Genomic DNA, 24070 nt, shown 5'->3' on the forward strand with positions numbered 1-24070 from the left:
CCTTTTCATCCACTGGCTGGAGATACAATGGTCGCTCTTGGTGGAGTAAATGGCTACGAATGGCATTGCATAAGTTGTGGCCAGCCCTGATATCGCAATGCATGAGTGTCTTGTAGTTCGAGCAATATAATCTGCGGCTCTCAACCTGTCCGGCTCCTTCACTGCACTGTGGTGGCAGCTTGGTCCAGGAGTCGCTGGTGGTATCTATTTCATCGCCTGGGGCGATCCTTTTCTGCTCTTCCGCTCTTCCATCCAGCGTCGGTGCTTGAAGGTTGGCTGGTAAACGGCTTTCTGCTTCACAGCCATATTGTAATATGTGGCGGGAGCAGAGCCTAGCGTTGGAGCGGGGGCTGGTGTTGGACTTTCGCAAAAGTCCTCCATATCGACGTCAGTATCAGAGTCACCTTGCTTCCTCACTGTGATATCGCGGGCCCCTTTATCGCGACTGTTCTTGGGGAGTAGCGCGACTGCTCTGAGTACACGCCTGGTCGAGGTCGAGACCCAGGGCCTTGATCTGTTCCGGCTCACAACCCTAAAGATCTTCGACATCCTGCCTGGTCTCCACAACGTTTCGAATCTTGGTCGAGTAATAGTCCGTGCCTCCGATGGTGGATGTAATTCGGTGAGGCAAGACGTCCTGCGAAAGGCGCCTACATCTAACCGACTGAAGCTCTTTCTACTTGAAAGCTAGCAGACGAAGACGAAGATAAAACCCGTCTATTTGAAGGGAGCCGCGTAGAGCATAATCGCAACCCTCGTAAGTCATAGGATCGAAGTTGGCCTGCTGAATGAATTGAACATGTTCTCGCATCATGCTCAGGTCCATCACGAGCGTTGAATCCTTGAAACCACTCGATCCTTTGCACGGCCCACACCTGCCGACGTTCGAAAGCATCTCTGTGATAAGGAACCCAGGAGCCTTTTCCCCAAGCCAATCGATTAGATCACCCTGGGCGGGAATGGTGTTCTTGTTCTCAAAGTCTATCAACATTAACTCCTGAAATTTTCCCTTCAGTGCAGCGTATTTTCTTTTTTTTTTTTTTTAGCTCACTCAACAACTGCAACAGAGCGGAGCAAAAGGCGTAGTAAGGTATAGTTGCTTGGCCACGATTGCAGCTCTATTATTCCTTCTCTGCAGCGGCCCAAGGTCCGCTACTCGATCGACAAACTGCTGGGCGCGCTTGCCGACTGCGCTCGTCGTATTGATGGGGCCGCCTATGTAGAGGTGGTGGAGCAGCACAGTATAGAATAGTAGATGGTCTGAGCCCTTGCGCCCCGAATCATCATCATCCTTCTCCTTCTCCTCCTTTTCTTCTTCTTCCTCTTCCCGTCCATCATGAGCAATCACCCCCATCAAGGTCTCCCTCGACTTGGTTTTTGGAAGAGACACATGGACAAATGTTGCGTAGTATCGAGAGAATAAGGGTGGGGGTTGAAAAGGGCACACCCAAATAATCTTGCACCGTGAGGGATTTGGCTGTGTGGCGTGAGAAAGGTAAACTGAATCGACAGTAAAAAGAGAGGGAAAACTACTGAGTATGCCTCGAATACGGCCGACTATTTACTTGTACAAAATAGCAGATCCACACTTGAGGTGGTCCACCGAGAATGTAATCAGCAAAAAAAGCCGCGAGAAAAGGAAGACAGCGAACATCGGCGACTAACAAGCCAGTGCCCACAAAGCGGACAAATCCTGACTATTTACGAACAAGAATTGTTCTATACTCTCATAATATTGGTATTTTACATGGAAACATAATCTAAGTGATTGGACTGCAGTATGTATTATCTAGATTGGATACAAGGACTAGGCATGTTCCTGGCTGGCAAGGACACGGACCAGGGTCACGATCACCGTGATATCGTCGATTTTTCTATATGGGGATGAAAAAAAAAATGAAAAAAAAATGTCAGTTATAAAAATATGGCCATTGGACGCATTCCCCCCGAATAACAAACCCAAAGTAGAGAACTTACCCTCCAGATCGTATGTGCCTAGCACCCTGACTGAATGGCGTCCGCTTCTTCTGATCCAGCGAAAAGCGTCTCGCAGTATTCGTCAGCCGTTGGGAGAGTGCCCGCACCCTCCCAACAATATCTGCATCCGAAACCCCATTCGCTGTTGGCAGCTTGATAATATCGCCCAGCTCTTTGTCGACCAGCTCAATCGCTTCCTTCGTAAACACATTGTCCCAGAATCCGTCTGTTGCCAACACAATCACGTCGCCATCCTGTAGCTGGTGCCTCGTTTGGGCGGCATCCTTAGGCATATCCATAACATGCTGCTTCGCTCCCGGGTACCCCGGTGGCAGCACCGTGAGCTGATAAGGGCAGTTCCAGAAATGCTGCTGCGAGGGAGACTCGTAAATACACTTGTTGTCACGGATTAACAGATACGCACTGTCTCCTAGATTAGATGCGCGTAGTGTTCCAGTCATCTTGCATAGCGAAAGAATGCAGGCGGTACTTGATCCTGTGCATGAATAGCAAAACGGCGTAAGCAATTGACATTTACAGTTCGTGTTCTCCAGAATGGTCATATGGGCACAAAGTTGAAACAAGCTAGAAAATTCCGTACCTGCTTCAACCTTCCCGCTCTGGACCAGCTCACTATATGCACCGTCAAGGATCGACTGGGCATCCAGAGGTATCTTTCTACTCCTTTGTCCATTGGTGTCGTCCTTGGAGTCCGAGTGATCAACATCAGTCAGACGGGCCACAGCCTCAGCGTTGTCCATTAGGGCCCAGGAGAACAGAGCTGGATCAACACCGACCTAACACCGTCAGAAATGAAAATCGATATGTTAGCGAATTAACTATGTGGCTGACAGAACACAGAGATGAGAACATGTACAATGAAAAATTCGCGCTAAGACGCTTCAGCAAGTGTCTATCTCCAACGATGCTACACCAATAATTGTGAAGGCAATGAAGTCATTGTGGACAGGCCAGATGTCTAGCAAAAATTGGCCAACGACTGTGAAACATAAGGGTTGGACGACACCAAAGTCCAGATATTACAACCAATGTTCATCCCATGATGTGATGCTCGTCGCATGTCGGCAATCCTTCCTGTAGGCGGCATGTCGGCTCATGCATTGCTCCGAAATCCGAAATCCGAAACCCGCAGGCGATCACATAGCAAGAGAAAAGGGAAAAAGAGAGCATCTGCGCCGCTTACCTCCGACCATCCTCCGACTCCATCTGCGACTCCCAATGCGACTCGACTTGGGGTGGAGACATGGAAAAAAGCATCCTCGCCTGCATCGACCTTGCCAGCTCTCAATTTTTGCTTCCACCACTTGGTCTTGCTCTCGTCCTCGTCATCGGATCCTGACGAAGATGATGGCGAATTTGCCGATAAAGAAGCAGCTGTTCGCTTTGTATTCCTGGACTTTGGATGCCATGATGCCGCTAAGAGGTAATTGAACGCCACTGTAGAGCCTGGGGCTGGTACTGCTGCCGATGCTGTTGCTGTGGTAGAGCTTGCGGGAGTTGCGGTAGGGTTATTCGCAATAGCAGTGGGCGATGCTGTAGGGGAAGAATTGGTGGCACTATTGGTGCTGTTGGCAGCGGTAGCAGGAATAGAGGCTGACGAGGCTATGGATAGCTTTTCCGACAAGGGGTCTTGCTGCTGCTGCTGTATTTGCTGCTGTTGCAATGAAGCTGCAGAGGTGTGGACGCCAGCAACAGAAGGCGAGGCGGAGAGATCTATTGATCCGTTGGTGGAATTCGGCGGTGTTGTCAGGAGAAGTTGAGGGGTGACGGAGAGGTAGCGCTGCATGTGGACCATGGCGAAGGGCTTTGTGATCCAGTGCGCTATCCGGTGCGATGCCGTGGTGCTGTAGATGGCGACGAGTCGCGAGGGAGACATGCCAAAGGGACGAGTGGCATTCCTTCCCAACATTGTTGATTGTTGATTGTGGAGAGCGAAAGAGGAAAAGATGGAAAACGATCGGTGTTAACCCGCGGCAGAAAAAAAGAAAAAAAGAGTCGCTGGTATGGCAGAGGGGCGTGCACTCGGGGAGAAAATTGAAAGATGAAATGTGTTATGTAGGAGAAAGTATGGTAGCGATCGATTCGAATCAAGATGAAGTAGAGTGGAGCAGAGCAGAGTGGAGCAGAGTGGAGTGGAGTGGAGTAGAGTGGAGTAGAGTGGAGTGGAGTGGAGTGGAGTGGAGTGGAGTGATGGAGTTGATCAAGAAAAAAAAAAAAAAAAAAAGACGCCAGACTTGATTTGGTCAAGAAAAACAAGATCTTACTGATGATGTATTTTTATCACGCCTGGCCTTCGCCACCACCCACTTCACATAGTCTACTGTTGTTATACAAATCCAATTGGTTTATTTTCATGCATCGTTGCTATGTACATAGTTATAGACATCTACTCTGACGAAGCTACGGGCTCTGTTCTTACTCACCCCCAAGACATTAGCTACTTACCACGCCCCAACTTCACAGCCAGTACTCGTCATGCAGTTGCTGACAATAAACATCCTCAAACGTCCTAAGATTGTCTGAGAAAATAAACATGAACAAAGGTCAGTCGATCAGGTTCAATTCTCTTTTTTCCAATATCAACTGAGCAATGGAGGTCGTATAATTGCATTGTCAATGGTGCTGAGGTTCGGACAAGTGTCAGCATTAACTTCATCTCATGAGGAACGTATTTTGTCCTTAGACGAGCTGGGTTAATAGCAATAAAGTTATCATCATAACATGTCCGAACTTCAGCTACCAATTGACAGCCCAAAAACATAACAGAGGCTGCGAGGAAGATGGATCAGAGCAGATACATACCAAGTTGGTCGGAAGAATTCAGTTGTCGTACATATCCTGGAGTCCAATGCCATTCCGAAGCCTAGCAAAAACGGATGCATGGATGCATATAAGGGTAGCAATGGATGGACAAGGTGTAATAAAGAGAGAGAGGTGGATGAAGCAAAGGCAGGGACTGAGAGGGAAGACGAGAAAGAAAGAAAGAAGCGAAAAAAGTTTTCTTCCCCTTTGATCTACAGAATCCTTTCGGAGTCCGTTCAGATGACGTGCAGGAACAATGCCGAGATGTATCCACAAGAAACAGAGCATTCTTCCTTCTGGTCGGAGTTCCACCGAGGCAAAGAACGATCACTCTTTCCACGGTCTAGCTTTGATTTTACAGGCGCGCCTCTTTTATTACTCGCGGGCAGCATATCTTCTATAGTGCTCTCTACAACTTGCTCTGCTTGCGATCGTGCTTCGCCACTACAGTTCAAGTAGGCAATTGAACGTATTAGTTTATCAGATTCGCTACAGAAGAAAACGAAAGACACCGCTTCTTGTTCAAGACACTTACTCATGAACTCCATAATGGCCTGTGCAGATTCGTCCGAGCTCATTCTTTTACCCAAGAGCTCCATCTCACGTTCAGCGACCTTGTCCAGAAAATCAAAGTCGGGATCGCGGATCAGAGCCTTAGTCTCTTTCATGGCATTCGGAGGGAACTTTGCAGAGGCTGTGGCCAGCTTCAGAACCTCCTCCATGAACGTCTCCTTGGGGAAGATTCTCGCCACGACACCAGCCTCCTTCATCTCCTCTGCCGTGAACTTGCGACCCATTAGCTATTATTATTTGAAGGAAACAACGTAAGTACAGTACTCGATAGAGGTCCTGCCGATCACGTATAAAGTGACTTCCTGAGTTTGACTTACAAGCATCTCGTTGGCGCGAGAGTAGCCCATGACGCTATAGTAACAATAAATAAGAGACAGATCAGATTCAATGTCGACCCCGTTATGACAGATCGACTCCATCGTTAAACGATAGTGTTCAATGACCAACTCTGCATACCGTGGAAAGACAACTGAGGAGCATGCCTCAGCGCAGAAGCCGAGCTGCATGAAAGGTGTGTTGAAGGTAGCATCCGGCACAGAGTAAACGACGTCGCAAAGGGCAGTTGAGGTAACACCGAATCCGATCACCGGGCCTATGTGAATAATTAATCCGTAAAACCAACCGTGAGTGTTCCTTGTATTACATTCCTAGCAAGGGGGATGTGGATCGGTCGAAGGCTGTTGAAGATGCCGGATGACCGGAGCATTAATTTGTACTTTCTTCGGCTGGGTCAGATTATTTTGTGTTCGGTGCATAAAACAGGGGGATGATCGGCCGGTCGGCTGGTTTGTTGACCCGCATTCCTGTATTCCTTATTCCTGGAACAGAAAATAAGACGTCCAGTTCCTTGCTTTTCGAAATGAATGTCCAGTACTCGACATTATTACCATTGATAGCAGCGATAATCAACTTGGGAAAGTGAACCAACTCTCTGACCACTTTCCTAAAATAAAAAAATAAAAATAAAACCCCCCCAGTTTTTTCGTCTCGGTTAGTGATCATCTGTGTTCTTTACCCCGCATCGCATGTAAAGCAATTGAAGCGAAAGCGAGCACTAAACAACTGAGGTCGCCATTGAACTCCGCAGAGTAACTGAAGGACAACCGGGGCAGCTGAGAAACAACGTATGAAGAAGGTATATCACGGTCCATTACATAGTAAATACAGATCGCTTCTTGAAGACGTTGTCGGCTCCACCTGCCTCCTCAAGCTCATCGGAGCTGGGGATAGCGAGCTCCTGACCCGAGGAATAATACTTGCCATTGCCAGTCAAGACAACGACACGGACATCCTCGGATTTGCGGGCCCACTCCAAGGCCCTACCCCACTGGTCGTAGACCTGAGGGTTCAGGGCATTGTACTTTTTGGGACGGTTGAAGGCAATAACTGCAACGCCGTGGTCGAGCAGCTTGATGTCAAAGGTGTCGAGATCAGTTGGGATGGCCATGGCGAAAGAGAGAAGGCGAATGAGAGGAGAGGAAGGTGTTAAGGTCTGAGGAGCTGGGAGCAATGAGAAGAGAAGGGGAAGCGGAAAAAAACTTTATTGGACCTTAAATCGGCCGTTGGATCCCCCAATTGCAGTGCGATCGGCATCTACTCACCATTCAGCTGGGGATTCAATTCCAGGGACGAACATGGACTTCCTATGCAGTGGCTTGCACTTTGCTCATTCCCTCTCCAAAGGTGATCAGCAAAAGAGGCATCCCCCTCTCTCCAACCAAACTCCTCGACACACTCTTCACTCGGTATCATATCAAACGTACATCAGGATGGACTTGATTGCACACGGCTACGGTTCCAGTTCATCCGACAGTGAGGGTGAGTCCTCGTCACAGCAACCCGCGTCCAAGGTCGCAAAGATCGTCAATGTCGCGCCCGATGTCAGCCTGGAGGTAACGAACGCAGTCTGGACCGATTTGGCACCACCAACATTGCCATCCCTGCACAACCTCATGTCTCTAACCATGCAAAGTTATGGCTCCTCTCTCTAACGCGGATATACTTTTCTTTGGTACGCGCAACATAGGATCCAAATTACTCGCGCCATATCTATACCAACCCCACAGATACAACCCTCGCCGTCAACTTGCCCTACGAATCCATGCTCCAACCCGTTCAAGGTCCACAGAACCCATTCGCATCCAACGACGTTCAAGTCCGCCGGAATGTCTGGACGGGACATGTGGAGGAAAATATGCTTTCGGACTACGACTTTCGAACCCAACAACAATCCTATGCTGCTTTTGGATTTGCAAAGGATCCCAGTATTCTGACCGTTGCCAATAACGGACAGAGTGGAGCTGGCATCAATGGAACAGGATTTGTTGGAAATGTTGAAAAAGCACAGGTCATGGATGGTAAGATCCGGCCTTTGTGGTCACGCGCTTTTTTTTCTTTGGTATGTATGAGGAGAACGGAGATCTCGGAGATCAGATTCTGACATTGGCGACGTATTTGTTCTGGATGCATTGATAGGTGCAACGATATGGGACAAGGTACCAAAACACCTTAGGAACAACGTTAACCAACGCAAACGCCAGACCCGCGGCGACCCCTCACTACTGGAGGGTGAGAACGCCTACAGAGGTCCCTGGGCCGCCTACGAAGGCGAGCGGATCGGTGAAATCAGCGGTCCTACAGAAGAAGAGCGGGAAAAGCACGAGAAGAGTGTTCAGGCCGCAGAGGAGGAGAAGGAGAAACGAGGCAAGGCCGTGCCTGCGAAACCGATCGCTACAGGATCCGAAAAGACAATATTTCATGGCAAGGACGAGCACGATTATATGGGAAGGACGTATATGCATGTACCAATGGATCTTGATGTCAACTTGTTGGGCGAGCCAGGCACAAAGGAGTGTTTTGTTCCGAAGCGGTTATTGCACACTTGGACAGGACATACCAAGGCTGTTTCGGCTATCAGATTTTTTCCAAAGTCGGCGCATCTGCTCCTTTCTGGAAGCATGGATTCTAAAGTCAAGGTACAGTCTGGCCAGAAACTGCTGATCTATCATGGTTGTAATAGGTCCAACTCCTTTTTTCCTACAGATTGCTCACGGAGTTCTTTGCTCTCATTGGTATAGATCTGGGATGTATACCATGATCGCCGGGTCTTGCGTACATACATCGGCCATTCTAAGGCTGTCCGCGACGTGACCTTCAATAATGATGGCACTCGGTTCATTAGTGCCTCGTACGACCGCAATATGAAGCTCTGGGATACTGAAACAGGGACATGTATCTCGACCTTTACCACCAAGAAGATCCCTTATGTTGTCAAATTCAATCCGGACGAGGACAAGCAGAACGTCTTTCTGGCGGGTTGCTCAGATCACAAGATTTATCAGTTCGATATTAACACTGGTGAGGTCATTCAGGAATACGATCAGCATTTGGGAGCCGTCAACTCGATTACATTTGTGGACGACAATAGGCGGTTCGTGACCACGTCCGATGACAAGTCGTTGAGAGCTTGGGAGTATGACATTCCAGTCGTCATCAAGTACATCGCAGAACCCGACATGCATTCCATGCCTGCCGTCGCCTTGAGTCCCAATCGTAAGTTGATCTTGGATATCTTTCTTCGTCCTTTGGTCCTTGAGGTTATATCCTTTAAATTTTGATCTAACCTCTATATCTACCGCCCCTACCGTTCCAACTAGAAAAATGGCTGGCATGTCAATCTCTCGATAACCAGATCTTTGTGTACGGTGCCAAGGACCGATTCCGCCAGAACCGTAAGAAGCTATTTACGGGTCATATGGTTGCAGGATACGCGTGTCAGCCCTCGTTCTCGCCCGATGGTCGGTACCTGTCCTCGGGAGATTCGGAGGGTAATCTGTGGATCTGGGACTGGAAGACGTGTAAGGTCCACAAGAAGTTTAAGGCACATTCGGAAGTCGTGATTGATTGTGCGTGGCATCCGCATGAGACTTCGTTGGTCGCTACGGCATCGTGGGATTCAACCATCAGGTTGTGGGTGTAAGTTGCGTCGGTCGTTGTCGTTACGAGCAAGAGCGGAGTAGTCTGGCGGCGGCGGGGTCTTGGGTCTCGGGTCTCGGGTCTTGGATCTGGATCAAAATCATGTTTATCTAGCGCTTGTAATAAAAAAACCCGATCTGACCCACATTAGGGCATGCATTTCTACCGTTTATATTCGCTGTTTATTCTTAGTATTTGTCTTTGAAGGAGATTTGCCTTTGCGTTCGTGTTTGACGCCATCTACTCTTCGATGACAGGTTCAAGCAGATTGGCTTTCATGGCCCGCTCAAAAAGTTCGTTTAGCGCATCCATAGACTCATCCTCAATCTGCTCTTCCGCCAAGGTCGACCGGACCCTGTAAAAGTACTTGAGACAGCGCAACGTTAGAGCGGTTGCACATTCGAGACGGTCGACATTCTGAGTGATGGGACCGATGGTCTCTGGACGGAAGGTGTCTTGTTCCCATCGTGCCAGGTTTCCATCGTAGATTGCTTTTAAAAGCTCGGGGAAGTGTTCGGGGTGAGGGATGTGCAGATGGAGAAGCGGAAGTGGGGTGACCCTGGTAACGTTGCCGTCGCTCTCGTGCTCGCTGCCGGACGTGGCAGTGGCCTGTAAGAAAGGAAGGGCTGCTATGCCTTCTGGAAGAGGCCGACCCTGCGTCGGCTGCGGGAAGTGGATATCTGACGCCTCGGATTCTGGCACCATTCGCAAGCAGGACAATCGCTGCTGTTCTCGTTCTCGAGACCCATCATCATCGTCCTCAGCGTCGTCATCTAGGTCGCCAATGTCCTGGTCTTGATCTTGATCCTGACCTTCTTTTCCCATGAGAATTACATCCCGAAAGATTGCAGAAGCCGGGATAATAAACTGTGCCATAATATGATAGTACTGCTCTGCTACCGGTGCATGCTTAGTCGTGTCCAAGGTGTTGTCCTGCGAAACGATCAATCGATGAGTCGCGTACTCAGGATGCTCTAACCAATCAACACCTAATTGTCGCAGCGCCTCGACGGTGTAGACCAGGTCTACGGCATCCTCGTCTTCGTCAAGATCATCTGTGGTATAGTCTTCCTCATAGCCGTCCTGGTCCTGATCGTCGTTTTCTTCTCCATCATCTCCCTCGCTGAGACTCAGATGCGTATTACCGAATCCTTGTCCCTGCACCGTGTTGCTTGCATACTCGTCGTCCTGCTGGCTGCTGCTACCATCATCCTCGCTCGTATCCTCCACGATTGTCGAAGATAACGGCATAGAATCGCAATACGGCATGGCTGGAAGAAAAAAAAAAGGAAGAAATCAACGGAGATGCTGTGGAATTGAGGCGAAAAAGAAAAGAGAAGAGTCGATGTTTTTTGAACCACAAAAGCAAAGAAAAAAGCGACCGAATATTTGTAGTCCAGTGCATTCCTAGACTCGTAACAATGGGCGCATGCAAATCGCGGCCGCTGATTGGCCAAAAACGCGTCCTCAATGGACCCTGAGAAAAAAATTAGGTTTTTCCTCCTGTCCCTGTACTCATCTCGGGCCTCTTTTCTTTTTGTTGTTGTTTTGATATAAGTTTATTTCTCTAGATTGCGATCTCCTCCATTTCATCTTCACTATCTCCAAATCCACCAGCGTATCCATAATAATTGCGCGACGAACTCCCGCGGTGCTCGTGCCCAGGAGAAGTCATGGATCCCTGGTGACGGATCTTTCGTTGCACCTCCTTGATCTTCTTCCTCAAGTCGTCATTCTCCGTCACGACCTCATGCATCATTTCTGTATACATGGTCGATTCCATCTACGAAAAAAGATGCCAGGGCAACATAAACACGAGCGTATTAGCCATGCATACCACAAAAACATGGAAATACCTCGTTATTCCTTCTCCCTCTCTCTAAATTGTTCCTTTTCTCTCTCTCTCTCTCTCTCTCTCTCTCTCTCTCTTTCTCTTTATGTTACCTTGGCAGCTTGAACCTCCTGCTCCAGTTTCACACACTTCTCATGCATTCGCATCCTGAAATCTGCCAGATTCCTCTGATACTCTTCTCGTTCTGTATCCAGGGTCTTCTTCAGCTCCTGAACCTGCATTTCAAATGACTGTGCCTTCTTCTCCAAGATCATAAAATCCCCCGATCTCCGCTTATGCGTCGCCACAGTCATGGGTCCATACCCGATTGCGATCGATGTGGAGGGGTTATTGAGTTCGTTGCGATTATAGTTGCCGTGGTCACTATCCTTCGTTGCGGCACCCTCACCAAAGTCGTCGGAAGCGTTCTCGTTCTCGTGAGCAGCAATGAAGGAGGAAGGCCCGATGTAATCGTCTTCGTATTCGAGCACGAGGAGCCGGTGCCGTAGGCGAATCACCTCTTCCTGTGAATCGTTGAGATCCTCCTCTAATTCATCGATCTGTAATTTTGGATAAGCAAAAACTCTGGATGAGAAGACAAGTCGTGAATAATACCTACGATATCGAGATAAAGGATGCAGCACGAAAAAAAAAAAAAAAAAAAAAAAAAAAAAAAAATACCCGATCTTGCTTGACGAGTCGCTCGTGTAAAAACTCTTCCTGTTGGATCATTTGATCGTTATGGACTTTGGTACGCCAGAGCAAAAAGTTCTCTTCCATCGTCACTATCTGCTCCTTGTCACGGTCGGCTTCATCTAATCACAGAAAACATGCATAGCGGACGAGAACATGATGTTAATAGAAGCCGGGCAAAAATATCTGCGTTCCAATAATCTCCCTCCTTTCCCCTTCCCCGTTCCCTTCAGCGTCCCTACCCATGAATGTCTTCCTGTCTTCATCCATGCGCAACTGCATCTGCTCAAGTTCCTTCTGCAACGCCGAGATCTTCTTCTTGGAGTGCTCGAGTATCACATCCTTATTCAGCACCGTACGATAAAGCCGCTCGATATAGACCTTCAGCTCGGAGACGCCTTTCTATTGTTGTTGTTGTTATCATTTTTTTTTTTTTTTTTTTTGAATAAAGCACGCGTCAAATGTTAAACCGACGCACACATAACACGACTACAACTTTCAAGAAAGCAAGCTCATCCGCCCTTACCTCAGACTTCATGAACTGCATATGGTTATTCAACTGTTGCTGATCTAATGCCTGCTGTCCAAATCTCGTAGCCCCACTTCCCGACAATGACCATTGCTCACCCAAGCTGCTCTTATAGCTGCTAATCGACTGACGTCTCATCCCACCTAGCGACCTACCCTTGTTGGTACCGTACCCTATCCCAGCTTCCAGCTCACTCGGCACAGAGGGACGACGCTTCCCCACCGTCGCGCCCACGACCGCAGCAGCAACTTTCGAAAATGTCAATTGAGCAGCGCTTGTGATTGAATAATACTGTATTTGCTGGACACGTTCGCGAGGGCCCTGTTCATTCTGAGTCGAAGAGTCCAAAGTCGACTCGGATAAGCTGGTATCGTTGGCATTCGTCGCATAAGACGTCGGAAGAACAGGCATGGCGGGAGTTTGCCGATCATCCTTTTGCATGGAAGGATCCATTATCTGCTGGTTCGCTCGAAATGCAGAGACGTCCAAGGATTGTTTCCGGCTCGGCGGCGGGATCGGCGGCCCAAGGGGACTTGGCGTATTCATACGACTCTTGGCGATCGATGGTGGAGTACCCATCATCATAGCACCATGATTATTACTCCCTGTTCCCGGATTACCGGCCGTCATAGTAGCAACTGCGGAAATAGCTCCCGCAGCGATAACGGACGACGCTGCCTTGGCGACCTGCTGGAGCTGAGGGTTATTCCTCGAGATCGAAGACCTGCGATTGCGCAGGAAGTCAAACAGCGATGAAGACGTCTGAGGAGTTTGTGTCTCCGACGCTGGTCCCTTCCTGTTACCTTGAGATGTAGGTGTCGTCGGCGTGGTGTCCTCGCGCTCCCAACCGGCCTTTCCACCTCCAATCGACGTTGTCGGTGAAGCCACGTTGTTTTGGACGCTGACTACTACACTACTCGCTGGCGATTGACTAAGTTGTTGCTGCTGTTGCTTTCGCAAGTGTGTCGGTAAGGACGGCACAGGAACATCTTGAGAAGCATTGCTCGTCCTTCCTATCTCCACATAGTGACCCGAGGATACAGAACCCGATCGGCTTTTTGTGATCTGAAACTGATGGTGCTGGAATGGCGACGGCGCAGCTTCCACTGGTATCCCGACCGTGGGGGTTTTATTGCTACCACTGCCACCATGGACACTATTATTGCCCACAAGGTGCTGAAGCGCTGAGGCCATGGTATTGGACCGTTCGAGGGAGGGCGATACACTGGGCGAGTCTGTAATAAGCGAGTCTGCAAATGCTGTTTCATCGGTCAAGGAGACGGCACTGTCGGCGTTGGCAATGGTGCGGTAATGCGCCTGGCATACCTTCTGGAATTGTTCCTGATCTTCTGAGCTCTGCTGTGGTTGCGGTTGCACTGGTTGCTGTGGTGGATGATGCCGTGATGTCTGTTGTTTTTGCTGCTGGTGTTGCTGTTGCTGTTGATGACATTGTTGTTGCAATTGAGCGGCCGAGAGTGGGGTGGGGATGGGCCTGATCCTGGCCTTTGGTGGACTGGTATTCGTGCCCGTATTAGTACCATGGATGCTGTGGTGATGTTTGGTTTCATTTTGAACTTGTTGCTGCTGCTGAAGGTCATATCCATAATGATTCGGAGGATGCTGTTGCTTCGGTGGTGGTTGTCTTTGGTGCTGGCGTAGGGATGCTGATGTTATTGTTGTTGCTGGTGGTTGCATTGAAGGGTGCGGTAGTATCTGGGCACCATCGTTCCTGTCCTCTGGATAGATTGTCATATCAATGGTTGTCATGTCCTTCCTGGAAATGTGGTCTTGTTTCCCCTGAATACCTGGGTCATTCATATTGGAATCACTGTCAATATGCTGGAGCTGATGTTGCTGCTTTGGCGTGACTTGATTATGGTGTCCTGCGTCGTTGTGGTAGGATTGCATGGTGGATGCTTGATGGAGTCGCGTCAGGATTTGTTGATGCGAAATGGATGTTAGTACTATTGTATGAACGTGAATTAACGGATGTAAATGCCCTTAACTTGGTGGTGCAAGATTGTTCCGAGTAAGAGACAAAGGGTGAATGCGAGAGAGAGAGAAAGAAAAAGAGAAAGAGAGGAAAAGAGAGAGGAAAAGAGAGCGGAAAAGAAGCAATGGAGTATGGGCCAGTGGGGAGTGGGTCGTAGTAGGGCGGTACTTGTTCAGCGTGTCCAGGGACTGAAAGCATGAAGACTTGTGAACGAAAGAAAGAAAAGAGGGATGTTGCATGAAGGCAGGAAGAAAGTAAAGCTCCTCACCTTACTCCTCCCACAAAGGTTGATCATGTCCACTCTTCTATTCTTTTCTTTTCATTTGTTCCACTATCCGTTCCGCTCATTACAACGCGACACAGAATCGACAACTAGAATCCATACCAGATCCTAGGACCATCTTAATAGCCTTGACTCGGCACTTCAGCAGTCATCTCATCCAATGGCATGTCTAGGCGAACAAACCCCTTTATTACTCCAAGGGCCATTCTCACACATTCTCGCAAGGATGAACCCGAACTGCCCATACCTGGCATACCCATTACCATTACGATGCTTAATCCTCTTTATCTTTCAAATTCTAGTGCAGATGAACCCGGATCTACCTTTTCTTGTTTTGGTTCCTCTTCTGTCCCAAAACCGACAGAAAACAAGCTTAATTTTTCTGTACGATGACAGATCGTACTAATGCTAGGCAAATAAACCTACCCGGACAAAAGGGATAAGGATGCGGGTATTACAGCCGGTAAACAGAGACAGTATGCATCCAGCTTGGATCAGGAAGAATTTCTCTTAGTGCGCTTTCGTCAGTTGGTCCATGTCAGAACGCCAAAAACCTAGCCTCCTTTTTTTTTTGTTTTCTAACGCAAGGTAAAGCAAAGCAAGGCAATGTCTCCTTTATTTTATCATCGGCGAAGAGAATGCGGAGGTGTAGAAAGTCATAAGTCCAAAAACATGCTGCGCCCAAATTATCCTCAACACTGCCCGGATGGTATTTTTTTATTTTTTACAAACTTCACTAGTGAAGGTTAGCGATGTGGACTATGGTACTAACAACGAAAATCATATGCCTTGTTGAACTACTGATATTGCTGTACGTTGTATTCTCGGACCCTGGCTGCCATAAGGCATGGGTTCACGCATCCATCAGCCCAGCTCGACTGACTGCCCATTGCATCCCACAAAGCTCTGTGTGTGTGTCTTGCAATCACGAGTCGGGTCAAGTTGCCTAGTTCGAGACTACAAATTCAACAATCGCTTCAATTTCGCCTCCGAAATCGCGCACAACCGTCCGCAACTCCGCATTGTCCTCAAAACCCATTGACGTCAACAGTAGCATCTCCTCCTCAAACTCAAACGGATCTGCAAATGGGTCCACATCCATGACAGCAACAGGAGCACGTACTGGTGCAGATACTGGAGCTGGTGTAGGCACGGGCACAGGCGTGGGCGCAGGCGCAGGCGCAGGAGTGGTCGCTGTCTGCACGTTCATACGTGTAACAGCGGGTGCGCGTGGAAAGTCGCCTGGGGTGCTAGTTGTCGTACCGCTGTTCGCGTTTGGCCAAATATCAGCAAGGCTGCCTGCTCCCATCGGCTGGCTATCCAAGGCTGAAGACTGCGAGTTGGAGGAACCGTGATAGCTCATAGGACGAGCATGGGCCGCCATCTGCTCGACACGCTGCTGTACCATACCGCTCCTGATGTTGGCCAGCGCCTTTTGCTGCTCTATCGCTGCCTTTCGCTTCTCCGTTGTCCTTCGAAGCTGTTCCGTGGCCTCCTGAACCATATTGATGTTCTTGGTTGCTTCCTCCAGAATTCGCACCTTCTCAGCTTGGCGCGAATTGGATACATGGCTGACATCCCGCTGCTCTCGAGCCTTTTCAAACTCATGCACCGTCTTGCGACGCGACAACCTTTCTGATCCAGCTGCAGCAGTCGTTGATGATGATTCGCTGTTCGCCTCATCGCGGATATTGGCAGAAGATCGGTCGAGACCAAGATAAGAACTAGAAGCAGAACGTCCTGGGAAAGAATCGGGCGCTGTGTCAGCTTCTTTCAGTGAGGAGTAGCGAGGTGTGGGCTCTGACTCCTCAATCTCAGCCTTCTCTCCTCCAATATCGCTCCAGACCCAACCGTACTTGGCGCGCGTCGAAGGTGGTTGGTGGTGTTCCGGTCCTTCGTCAGGAAGACGGGTCCAGGTCCAGCCCGGCTTGACCTCGGACATCTGTGGCTGACTGGGGAACGATCCAGGCATGCCAGGCGTTGAAGCTGAAGTCGAGGACGAAGATCCTTGATCGCCGGAAACATTCGAATTTGATGTAAAGAGTTCTGAGCTCGTTGCCTTTGTTTTCCCATCCTTCACAGAGCCCGATGGTCCCTGGCTAGCCTCTGTATCACCGGGAACGGGACGCTCACTCTTGAACGTAAAGGGCTTGTTACACATTGGCGGTGAAGTGTTGAAAGGGAATCCTCGGGTAAAAGGCGAAGACTGGGTACTGTGGATAGTGTTGCTCCTGCCGAGACCAGACGACGAACTGGCTTGAAAGAATGACGGTCCAAACGGCATCAAAGGCATGGAGGGCATCCTCGGCATTTGTGGTGACTGTGGCTGCGGCATGACAGGCATTGGTGGCATTGGCGGCATTGGTGGCATTGGTGGCATTGGTGGCATTGGTGGAATTGATGACACTGACGGCATATGCGGTAGGGCAAAGGAAGGTGTGGGGATCATACCAGGAGCTGCAAAGCTGGACGAGTCATAGAAATCGGCAGGACCTTGGTTGTAGTGGTCATTGTTAACGTGGCCGTGGCCTTGGAAGCTGCGACGCGGACCGAACGGCCAGACCCTGGGTTGTCCAGCACGGTGTTGATTCTGATAACGGCTGTTTGCACCAAAGTGGTTGGCCCTAGCCTTAGATGCGGCTTCTTGAACCTTGGTAGCAGTCTCCTGTGTTTGGATCGTAGCCTTGGCGACAGTCTCCTGGGCCTGAACAGCGGCTTGAACGGCCGCCTCTTGCGCCTGGACAGCGACCTCTTGTGCAGTCTGCACAGCAATCTGGGCCTGGGTCTGGAGATAGCTTCCAAACGACTCGACATTTACCTTTACATCGCTCAAAATCTATAATCGTCGCCACCAATTTGAGAATCGATCAGAATTCATCTCGATAAAAAGTACGCGCTTGTGTCACCATAGAAATAGTTTTGTGTTCACCACTCACCTTGTCCATGATGTTTCCGGCAAGAGCAACCAGCTGCGGGTTCTTTTGGATAATGTCTTGGAATTCTTTGACCAGCTGCTGAAACTGTTCAAAGAGGGCACGCTCGGCAACATCGGGGTGTCGCTCGCTAGTGGACGTCGATGCGTTGGACGCAGAGGGAAAGGTCTCGTCGATGGGATCGGCTGCAGGCATCTCAACCTCTTCTTGGGCATCCTTGAACTCTTCGGTCGTGCCTTGCACAAGGGACTCTGTTGTAGAAGCGACGCTCGAGTTCATGCCAAATGGGGCATGGTCCAGATGAAGACTTGCAAATCCGGAGAAGGTTGTCGCAGCAATCTCTCCCGCAGTAGGATAATGGGCCTTGCGCTCCATCATCTCGGTACTTTCTCCCGGGGGTGTTGTTTTGATGGTCTGGTCATCCCTCGTGCTGCAGCTAGAACGCTGCTTGAGGCCATGCGCCGTTGCGTCGCCATCACTCTCATCCTCAACCGTGGTGCGAGTGTTACCCTGCAAAGAGCTCGCGAAGACAGGTGCATCCAGCTTGTACGCCTCCAATCTATCCCGCAGTTTCGCAGCCTCCAAGAGATCAGCAATGGTCTTTTCCATGACCTCCAATCCATGGACCCTCATAAGCTCGTCGCTAATGCGGGACTCGGTATCGTCATCCAGCTCAATCAGAGATACATCGTCACTGTGTTCCGAGCTGTAGGGGCTATTCGAATGTCGGTGAGGGTGATTCAGAGCACTGTTGGCGCTTTCCGAGGTGATGGTCGAGGAGAGATCCAAACGCTGGTTGAAGGTCTGGTCATGGTTGTTGAGTCGCCAGGAGGTGAGGGCAGGAGCAATGCTGTGCAAGGGAGCACTTGTAGAAATGTTTGCAGAGGAGGAGGTAATTGAGTGAGAGAGCGGCTGCGTCTGCTGTGACTCTTGCTCCTGAGGCGGTTCCCGCTGCTGCTGCCGCTGGTCTTCTCGAACAATGACCTCGAACCTGACGGGCGCCGACTGACTGAAGAGGGTGTGCATCGCCAGAACGTCGTCCAGCTCGCTGTCAGTGTTGAGGGTGATCACATCCCCTTCTTCGTCCTTGTACTGGACATCCAAGGCTGCATTGTCGGGGACATTGAAGACAGTGCGGATCTAATTGGTGTACGATATTACCCGAATGTATTGTTAGCCCAGCGAGTTCTTGATATGTGGATGTGGAAACAGGACGGATGGATCAATGTCCTGTCATAAGACCGATGGATGCACCACACGCTGGGACAGCTGCAACTAGCAGTATAGTGGTGGTTGCTTGCACCCCTTCCCCCTTGTAAAAAAACTTTTTGGGCTGTAGCAAACTCAAGCGAGCTCCCTCCCTTTTTGTTTGAGAGACCTGACATATGTGGAAAGCTGCATTGCATGGCAAAAAACGCCAAGAAAATTGAAATTGGGCTGTCACACACCCCCAATAATTCGAACGGGGGGAACAGTTGGCGAAGGCGAAAGATGGAACGAAGGGACGTTCGATGGGATAGAGTGGAGTTCAGTGATGCTGATCGGCGGCTGAGTTCTTACCTTCTGCTCAAAGTCTCTCCAGACTGCTGGCCGGGCTATGAGGAAGCGACGGAAGGCACCGCTGTAGCTGACCTTGCAAGGGCTCAGTTGTGGGTCGGCCATGGCTGCGGCGGATAGGGGTAGTTTTAGCAAGCTTTGCTGGAGTCTGTTGTATGCAATGAGAAGAGTGATGAGTGTATGTGTTTATGGGAGAGGGAGAGTGAATGAAGAATGAAGAATAAAGAATGATGAGTATGAGAGAAGGGGAGACAAAGACGGAAAGGAGCTGAAGAAGAATATAAGGGCCCTCGGTATAGCCAGCGGTGCCCATCTTGGCAGTCCAGGAGAGCCCAAGGCGAGAGCAAAGGCTTTTCCAGTAAGCAATTTAAGCTTGCCTTGCAAAATCACATCCACGTAGCACCATCAACCTATTACACCTCTCCACTCAACAACTGTGTAAAGGCGATCCTCTGCGATTCCTACTCAGACCGATGCACCCCCCTCCCCCCTCCTCCCGCTCCCCCTTGCCTTGTCCTCTTTGCCATGAGAAGCTGGTTATGCAAAATTTCCGAGGACAATTTGGTCATGCAAGAATAGGTCCGCACGGAAGGATTAGACAGCGCATGAATCGGCTGCAAACGAGCGCAGCACGTATCCAACACTGAGTTCTCAATGAAGAGTGGCCGGTAAAGATGGCTTGGTATGACCATCCTTTGCGTATTCGGCTTTTGACCCCTATGTACGGTGAAATCTCACTTGAAGACATTGTGGAGCAAGAAGGAACACTGCTGGATGAAAGCGAAACGCTTCTTTCATGGGCTCGACGATTAGATCGTCAATGAAAAAGATAAAGCGCTGTATTTATTTCCTGACGTCGGAATACTGCTATACGGTTCCAAACGAACCGCCTCAGTCCGCCTTGGCGAGACCTTCAGGGCGCGACTCGGATCCACTGCCTCCAATCTTGCGGATAATGCCATACATTAGGGCCGTTCCCAGAATCATCGTCACATATGGATGGTCGCCCACGAATCCAAAAACAGACGAGACCCTTTCAGTGACTCGTCTGAACGTCTTTTGCACATACGACAACATTGATTGCTCCTCCAACCTGCCCGCCTCCATGTCTGCAACGTACTGCAGCAACGCCACCTCATCAAGCGGCACACGACGGCCATCCGTTCCATGTGGATAAAACACTTCGTTCTGGCTGTTGACCGCAACAAACACTGGCAGGTTCAACAGCTCGATGTTCAGCGCGTTCCTAATATAGTTCGTCCACTTTGTCGCGTCCAACATCGCGAACCGCACAGGTCTTCCATCCAACAACGAACGCTCGCCACTGCTCAATTGCTTCTTGTATGCGTGCGCAGTCTCGATCAAGGCACGACGCGCAGCAGCCGTTGAAGGCTTTGATGGATCAAAGATTCCCAGAACCACCCATCCGGGAGAGTTCAACACCGCGGCAGTGTTCGAGCTCGTCACAAGTGGCACCAGGGGTGACCTGACCAACTCGATCCACGATTGGACAGCACGTGCATCTGAGAGCGAACCCGAGAACTCATACTGGCGCTCGTCTTTCAGTACAGCCAATGCGGGAACCTTTGTAACCGAGAGCTGGCGGGCAATGACAGGGTCTGCAGCAGAGTGGATGGCGACCTGCTCGTAAAAGATCTGGGATTGCTTCTCAATGACGCTGGTAATGTCTTTGCTCGTGTTGTCGTCGTACAGGTAGATGAATGCAACATCAGGGCTGCTCTTAATATCCTGCAGATCTCCAAGGTCGATGGGTTTAATCGAAGGCCTGTATATGTATAGCATTTCCAGCAGTAATAGTAATAATAAGGGTCAGTATGATGTTGATATTTTCCCGTCAAAAGCGGTCATTTCCTGCCAACCTACTCAGTGGCACCAAGTGCGAATGCGGACAGCGACTCAAGTGTGCGCTGCTTGTTAAAGTCGGTGGCCTGGCCATGTTGGTGAAGCTTGATGGTAGGGTATCCGCGGACCTTCTGTGACCGGCAGATAACCTCGTTAGCTGGGCAATCGACCTTGGCTACGTTGACTTTACCCTTCAAGGCCATGGCCAGCTCTTCGTAGACAGGAGCAAGCGCCTTGCAATGACCGCACCAAGGAGCGTAATACTCGACCAACCAAGGCTGACCGTCCTTCAAAGAGGACTCGTAGTTCTTGGAGTCCAGCACAATGACCTGTCCAAGCGGGTTGATATCAGAGTTGATATCGCTGCGGACGTTCTGATTTTTGCTGTAGTATTCGTCAGCCTTGGTCTCCACAAAGTCGCCCAGCTCCTCGATAGATCTGCTACCTTTGTAAACCTGGACATTCTTTCCATCCTTGAATCTATAATAAAATGAAGCAAGAGGGTTAGTATTGGATATTGTGATCGGAGGTATTCCGAAACCAAGTCGACTTTATCATCTCACTCGACTGATCGATGCTTACAACTGCAAAGAGGGGTATCCTCTAACATCGTTGTCCTCACAGACATCGCCTTCGATGAGACAATTGACTTCAGCAAACTTGAAGTTCTTTGTTTGTGCCAATCCTAGGTGATCAACTGCGAGTTGCTCCCATGTTGGTGCTAAGCGATAAAGTGCAAAAGAATAGAAGATCAGGACCCCTAGCCGACAATATGCCTCGGTACCAATCGACCATACCAGGACATGCAGCAATCCGTACCAAGCACTTGACAATGGGGACATTGTGGCGAGTAAAACTTGACGAAGCTAGATAGAATAAGAGTGAGGAGGTACGTCAGTACTTTCTCTAGGATGCAACTCATGGAATATAGCGGTAGTTCGAGACGAAGCGATGCTTTACGTGGTGCCTTTGGCAATGGCTGATGCAAAGTCGGATCCCGTTAGACTTTTGGATGCCTCAGATGCCTCGACCCCGTAGAAAGATGCACATGCTGCGATGGTCAGCACGGCGGAGAGTGCGTTTCGAAGGAACATGGTGTAATGGGGGCTGAAATAAGAAAGAAAGGCCTTCTTTGGGCATCGACCATTTTCATCTCTCGAGTGAGACGTGGCACCTTACGCTACGTGGACCCTGCGCTAAAACTTTTCCAAAAAGAGCCTTCACTTCAGTCCTGCACCTCACACCAACCCTATTCTTTTGAAAAGACGTCGACAGCTGACGTGATGAAGACCATGGGCTAGTAGCATCTCCATTGACTTCATCGTTCGCATATGCTTAGCGCCAAAGGTTTCCAGACTGGAGACGACGACTGAATATAACTCGACTGAACTTTGAACGCAGTTTTTTTTTTAATCGATTGTCCAGTCACCTTTTGGTGTCTTTAAAAGTCTGCTCGGACAGCTCGGTACCTGAACCTGATCAGGAACACCTTGCATTGCTTGCTACTCACACATCCTTCACAACCATGACCAACGTGCCATTACGGCCCATGAACCCCCGGTTCCACATCCTCGGGCCCGGTGGAATAGGATCGCTCTTCGCATTCTACTTTTATCAGAACCACATCCCCTTCACTTTCTTCCAGCGTCGGGCGCCTCCGCCCGCAGCCCCATATTATGATAAAATCGACAAGGACAGCTACACCACAGCCAAGAACACCGACCATACCCGCCAGAACTACCCTCCAACAACCCTCAAGTACATGAACCTCACCTCCCTCGAAACCACCTCTGTAGAGCCCCAAGTGATCGACGGACTCGACTGGGAACCCCTCTATCCCATCATCGACAAGGAACTCTTCCGCCACGACCCCGTCTACAACGAACTCTCTCGGTCCCCGATCCACCAGCTCCTTGTCACAACAAAGACCTATCAGACCGTCGAAGCCATATCTAAGATCAGACACCGTCTCCGGCCCTGGACAACCATTGTCTTGATGCAAAACGGGATGGGTGTTCGGGAAGAGATCTGCGAGTCCATGGGCTGGACAACCGAAGAGGAGACACCAAACTTTGTCCAGGGGATCATCTCGCATGGAGCCCAAAAGACGGGTGATACGATCGTACATACAGGAACCGGACATGTCTGGCTGGCCCCGGTAGTCGAGTCCTCTCAGCTCTCATCTATATCTCAAACGGGCTCGACGCCAGTCCCGATCAGCAGAATTCTGAAACCCTCGGATACGTCCCTGCTTCCGAAACTTGTAATGCCGAAGAAAGAAATCCTCACAGCGCCGTATCCATACAGGAGTCCTGCATCGTTCATCGCACCCTACACCAACGCACCTTTCTCCTCATTCTATACTGCGCCTTCATCAGTACAAGAACTTCAAGATCTCAGGACCCGATCTCTCTACGAGACCCTCTCAACCTTCCAAGAGCTCTCTGCTGCCCTGAACCTTCGCCTCCTGATGCCCGACCATCTGCTCGCCCTTCAGCTCTCAAAACTCGTCGTCAATGCCTGTGTGAACCCCGTGGCGACGCTATTGGAAGCGACCAACGGCGCCTTACTGGATTCATCCGATAATGCTCACCCAGCCGTAAAGGATCTGCTGAAGGAGTCGCACTCGATCCTGCGCCATTCACTAGAATACAGAGCTCTGAATGAGAACCTTCGGCAAGAGTTTTTGACGCTCGAGGCGTTGACAAGCACGACCGAGGGGATTTTGAGGGCAACTCGACAGAACCGGTGTTCGACATTGCAGGATTATTTGAAGGGATCGCGACAGTGTGAGATTGAGTACATGAATGGGTACTTGATCAAGATGGCGGAGCGGGATAGGGCACCGGGTGAGAGTGCAGAGAGCGCGGCACCGTTGAACAGGATGGTGACTGAGAAGATTAAAGAAAAGTTTGCGGCACCAAGGAAAGCTTCAGAGTAGAAAAAAATAATGAAAATGAAGAAAAGCACTGTAGACTCTCCCTCTGTGTATATATTATTGTGGCATGGATAATTTGCTCCGCACAGCGAGACATGTCTT

The 24070-nt window shown here is 49.8% G+C and overlaps 8 protein-coding genes across 8 annotated transcripts; 2 read left to right on the top strand and 6 right to left on the bottom strand.

Moving 5' to 3' along the window:
• Positions 1-1699: 1699 nt before the first annotated feature.
• Positions 1700-4177, bottom strand: BC939DRAFT_470808 (phosphatase 2C-like domain-containing protein). Its single transcript, XM_051558165.1, has 4 exons — positions 3182-4177; positions 2579-2774; positions 1978-2473; positions 1700-1874 (listed from the first exon to the last, which is right to left on the bottom strand). The coding sequence occupies exons 1-4, from the start codon at positions 3905-3907 to the stop codon at positions 1808-1810; spliced, it is 1485 nt and encodes a 494-aa protein (XP_051406035.1). The 5' UTR covers positions 3908-4177; the 3' UTR covers positions 1700-1807.
• Positions 4178-5158: 981 nt separating this feature from the next.
• Positions 5159-6933, bottom strand: BC939DRAFT_470821 (ClpP/crotonase-like domain-containing protein). The gene is made up of 6 exons (XM_051558166.1): positions 6528-6933; positions 6261-6316; positions 5830-5965; positions 5691-5724; positions 5336-5600; positions 5159-5244 (listed from the first exon to the last, which is right to left on the bottom strand). The coding sequence occupies exons 1-6, from the start codon at positions 6818-6820 to the stop codon at positions 5210-5212; spliced, it is 819 nt and encodes a 272-aa protein (XP_051406036.1). The 5' UTR covers positions 6821-6933; the 3' UTR covers positions 5159-5209.
• Positions 6934-7142: 209 nt separating this feature from the next.
• Positions 7143-9352, top strand: BC939DRAFT_508754 (WD40-repeat-containing domain protein; the record flags this gene model as incomplete). The annotated part of the gene is made up of 5 exons (XM_051561039.1): positions 7143-7265; positions 7400-7730; positions 7849-8348; positions 8451-8925; positions 9030-9352. 5 exons carry the CDS (start codon positions 7143-7145, stop codon positions 9350-9352), a joined length of 1752 nt encoding a protein of 583 aa, XP_051406037.1.
• A 236-nt stretch (positions 9353-9588) lies between these two features.
• On the bottom strand, positions 9589-10617 carry BC939DRAFT_482423 (uncharacterized protein; the record flags this gene model as incomplete). Its single annotated transcript, XM_051559118.1, has 1 exon — positions 9589-10617. The coding sequence occupies one exon, from the start codon at positions 10615-10617 to the stop codon at positions 9589-9591; it is 1029 nt and encodes a 342-aa protein (XP_051406038.1).
• Positions 10618-10913: 296 nt separating this feature from the next.
• Positions 10914-14668, bottom strand: BC939DRAFT_497756 (uncharacterized protein; the record flags this gene model as incomplete). The annotated part of the gene is made up of 5 exons (XM_051559743.1): positions 12399-14668; positions 12115-12274; positions 11861-11994; positions 11293-11739; positions 10914-11131 (listed from the first exon to the last, which is right to left on the bottom strand). The coding sequence occupies exons 1-5, from the start codon at positions 14307-14309 to the stop codon at positions 10916-10918; spliced, it is 2868 nt and encodes a 955-aa protein (XP_051406039.1). The 5' UTR covers positions 14310-14668.
• A 955-nt stretch (positions 14669-15623) lies between these two features.
• BC939DRAFT_482425 (uncharacterized protein) lies at positions 15624-19272 on the bottom strand (the record flags this gene model as incomplete). Its single annotated transcript, XM_051559119.1, has 3 exons — positions 15624-17513; positions 17614-18750; positions 19171-19272. 3 exons carry the CDS (start codon positions 19270-19272, stop codon positions 15624-15626), a joined length of 3129 nt encoding a protein of 1042 aa, XP_051406040.1.
• A 665-nt stretch (positions 19273-19937) lies between these two features.
• Positions 19938-22193, bottom strand: BC939DRAFT_497758 (thioredoxin-like protein). Its single transcript, XM_051559744.1, has 5 exons — positions 21991-22193; positions 21850-21896; positions 21613-21751; positions 21052-21510; positions 19938-20953 (listed from the first exon to the last, which is right to left on the bottom strand). Exons 1-5 carry the CDS (start codon positions 22122-22124, stop codon positions 20059-20061), a joined length of 1674 nt encoding a protein of 557 aa, XP_051406041.1. The 5' UTR covers positions 22125-22193; the 3' UTR covers positions 19938-20058.
• Positions 22194-22216: 23 nt separating this feature from the next.
• On the top strand, positions 22217-24063 carry BC939DRAFT_470827 (ketopantoate reductase PanE/ApbA-domain-containing protein). The gene has a single exon (XM_051558167.1). The coding sequence runs from the start codon at positions 22556-22558 to the stop codon at positions 23969-23971; it is 1416 nt and encodes a 471-aa protein (XP_051406042.1). The 5' UTR covers positions 22217-22555; the 3' UTR covers positions 23972-24063.
• The last annotated feature ends 7 nt before the right edge of the window (positions 24064-24070 follow it).

The sequence above is a fragment of the Gamsiella multidivaricata genome (assembly GCF_025024155.1).
Source record: "Gamsiella multidivaricata strain RSA 2152 chromosome Unknown BC939scaffold_151, whole genome shotgun sequence".
NCBI classification, from domain to species: Eukaryota; Fungi; Mortierellomycota; class Mortierellomycetes; order Mortierellales; family Mortierellaceae; genus Gamsiella; species Gamsiella multidivaricata.

What these genes read in the sequence shown, in the direction of transcription:
- BC939DRAFT_470821 (XM_051558166.1), bottom strand. Translation starts at nt 6,820, where the DNA reads ATGGCCATCCCAACTGATCTCGACACCTTTGACATCAAGCTGCTCGAC. An exon ending in TCCTCAGTTGTCTTTCCACG is followed by an intron (nt 5,725 to 5,829) that starts GTATGCAGAGTT and finishes TTGTTACTATAG; the next exon opens with CGTCATGGGCTACTCTCGCG. An exon ending in GGCCATTATGGAGTTCATGA is followed by an intron (nt 5,245 to 5,335) that starts GTAAGTGTCTTG and finishes CTTGAACTGTAG; the next exon opens with TGGCGAAGCACGATCGCAAG.
- BC939DRAFT_470808 (XM_051558165.1), bottom strand. Translation starts at nt 3,907, where the DNA reads ATGTTGGGAAGGAATGCCACTCGTCCCTTTGGCATGTCTCCCTCGCGA. An exon ending in GAGCGGGAAGGTTGAAGCAG is followed by an intron (nt 2,474 to 2,578) that starts GTACGGAATTTT and finishes ATTCATGCACAG; the next exon opens with GATCAAGTACCGCCTGCATT. An exon ending in AGGCACATACGATCTGGAGG is followed by an intron (nt 1,875 to 1,977) that starts GTAAGTTCTCTA and finishes ATCCCCATATAG; the next exon opens with AAAAATCGACGATATCACGG.
- BC939DRAFT_497758 (XM_051559744.1), bottom strand. Translation starts at nt 22,124, where the DNA reads ATGTTCCTTCGAAACGCACTCTCCGCCGTGCTGACCATCGCAGCATGT. An exon ending in TCCCCATTGTCAAGTGCTTG is followed by an intron (nt 21,752 to 21,849) that starts GTACGGATTGCT and finishes TTTATCGCTTAG; the next exon opens with CACCAACATGGGAGCAACTC. An exon ending in TTCGCACTTGGTGCCACTGA is followed by an intron (nt 20,954 to 21,051) that starts GTAGGTTGGCAG and finishes ATACATATACAG; the next exon opens with GCCTTCGATTAAACCCATCG.
- BC939DRAFT_470827 (XM_051558167.1), top strand. Translation starts at nt 22,556, where the DNA reads ATGACCAACGTGCCATTACGGCCCATGAACCCCCGGTTCCACATCCTC.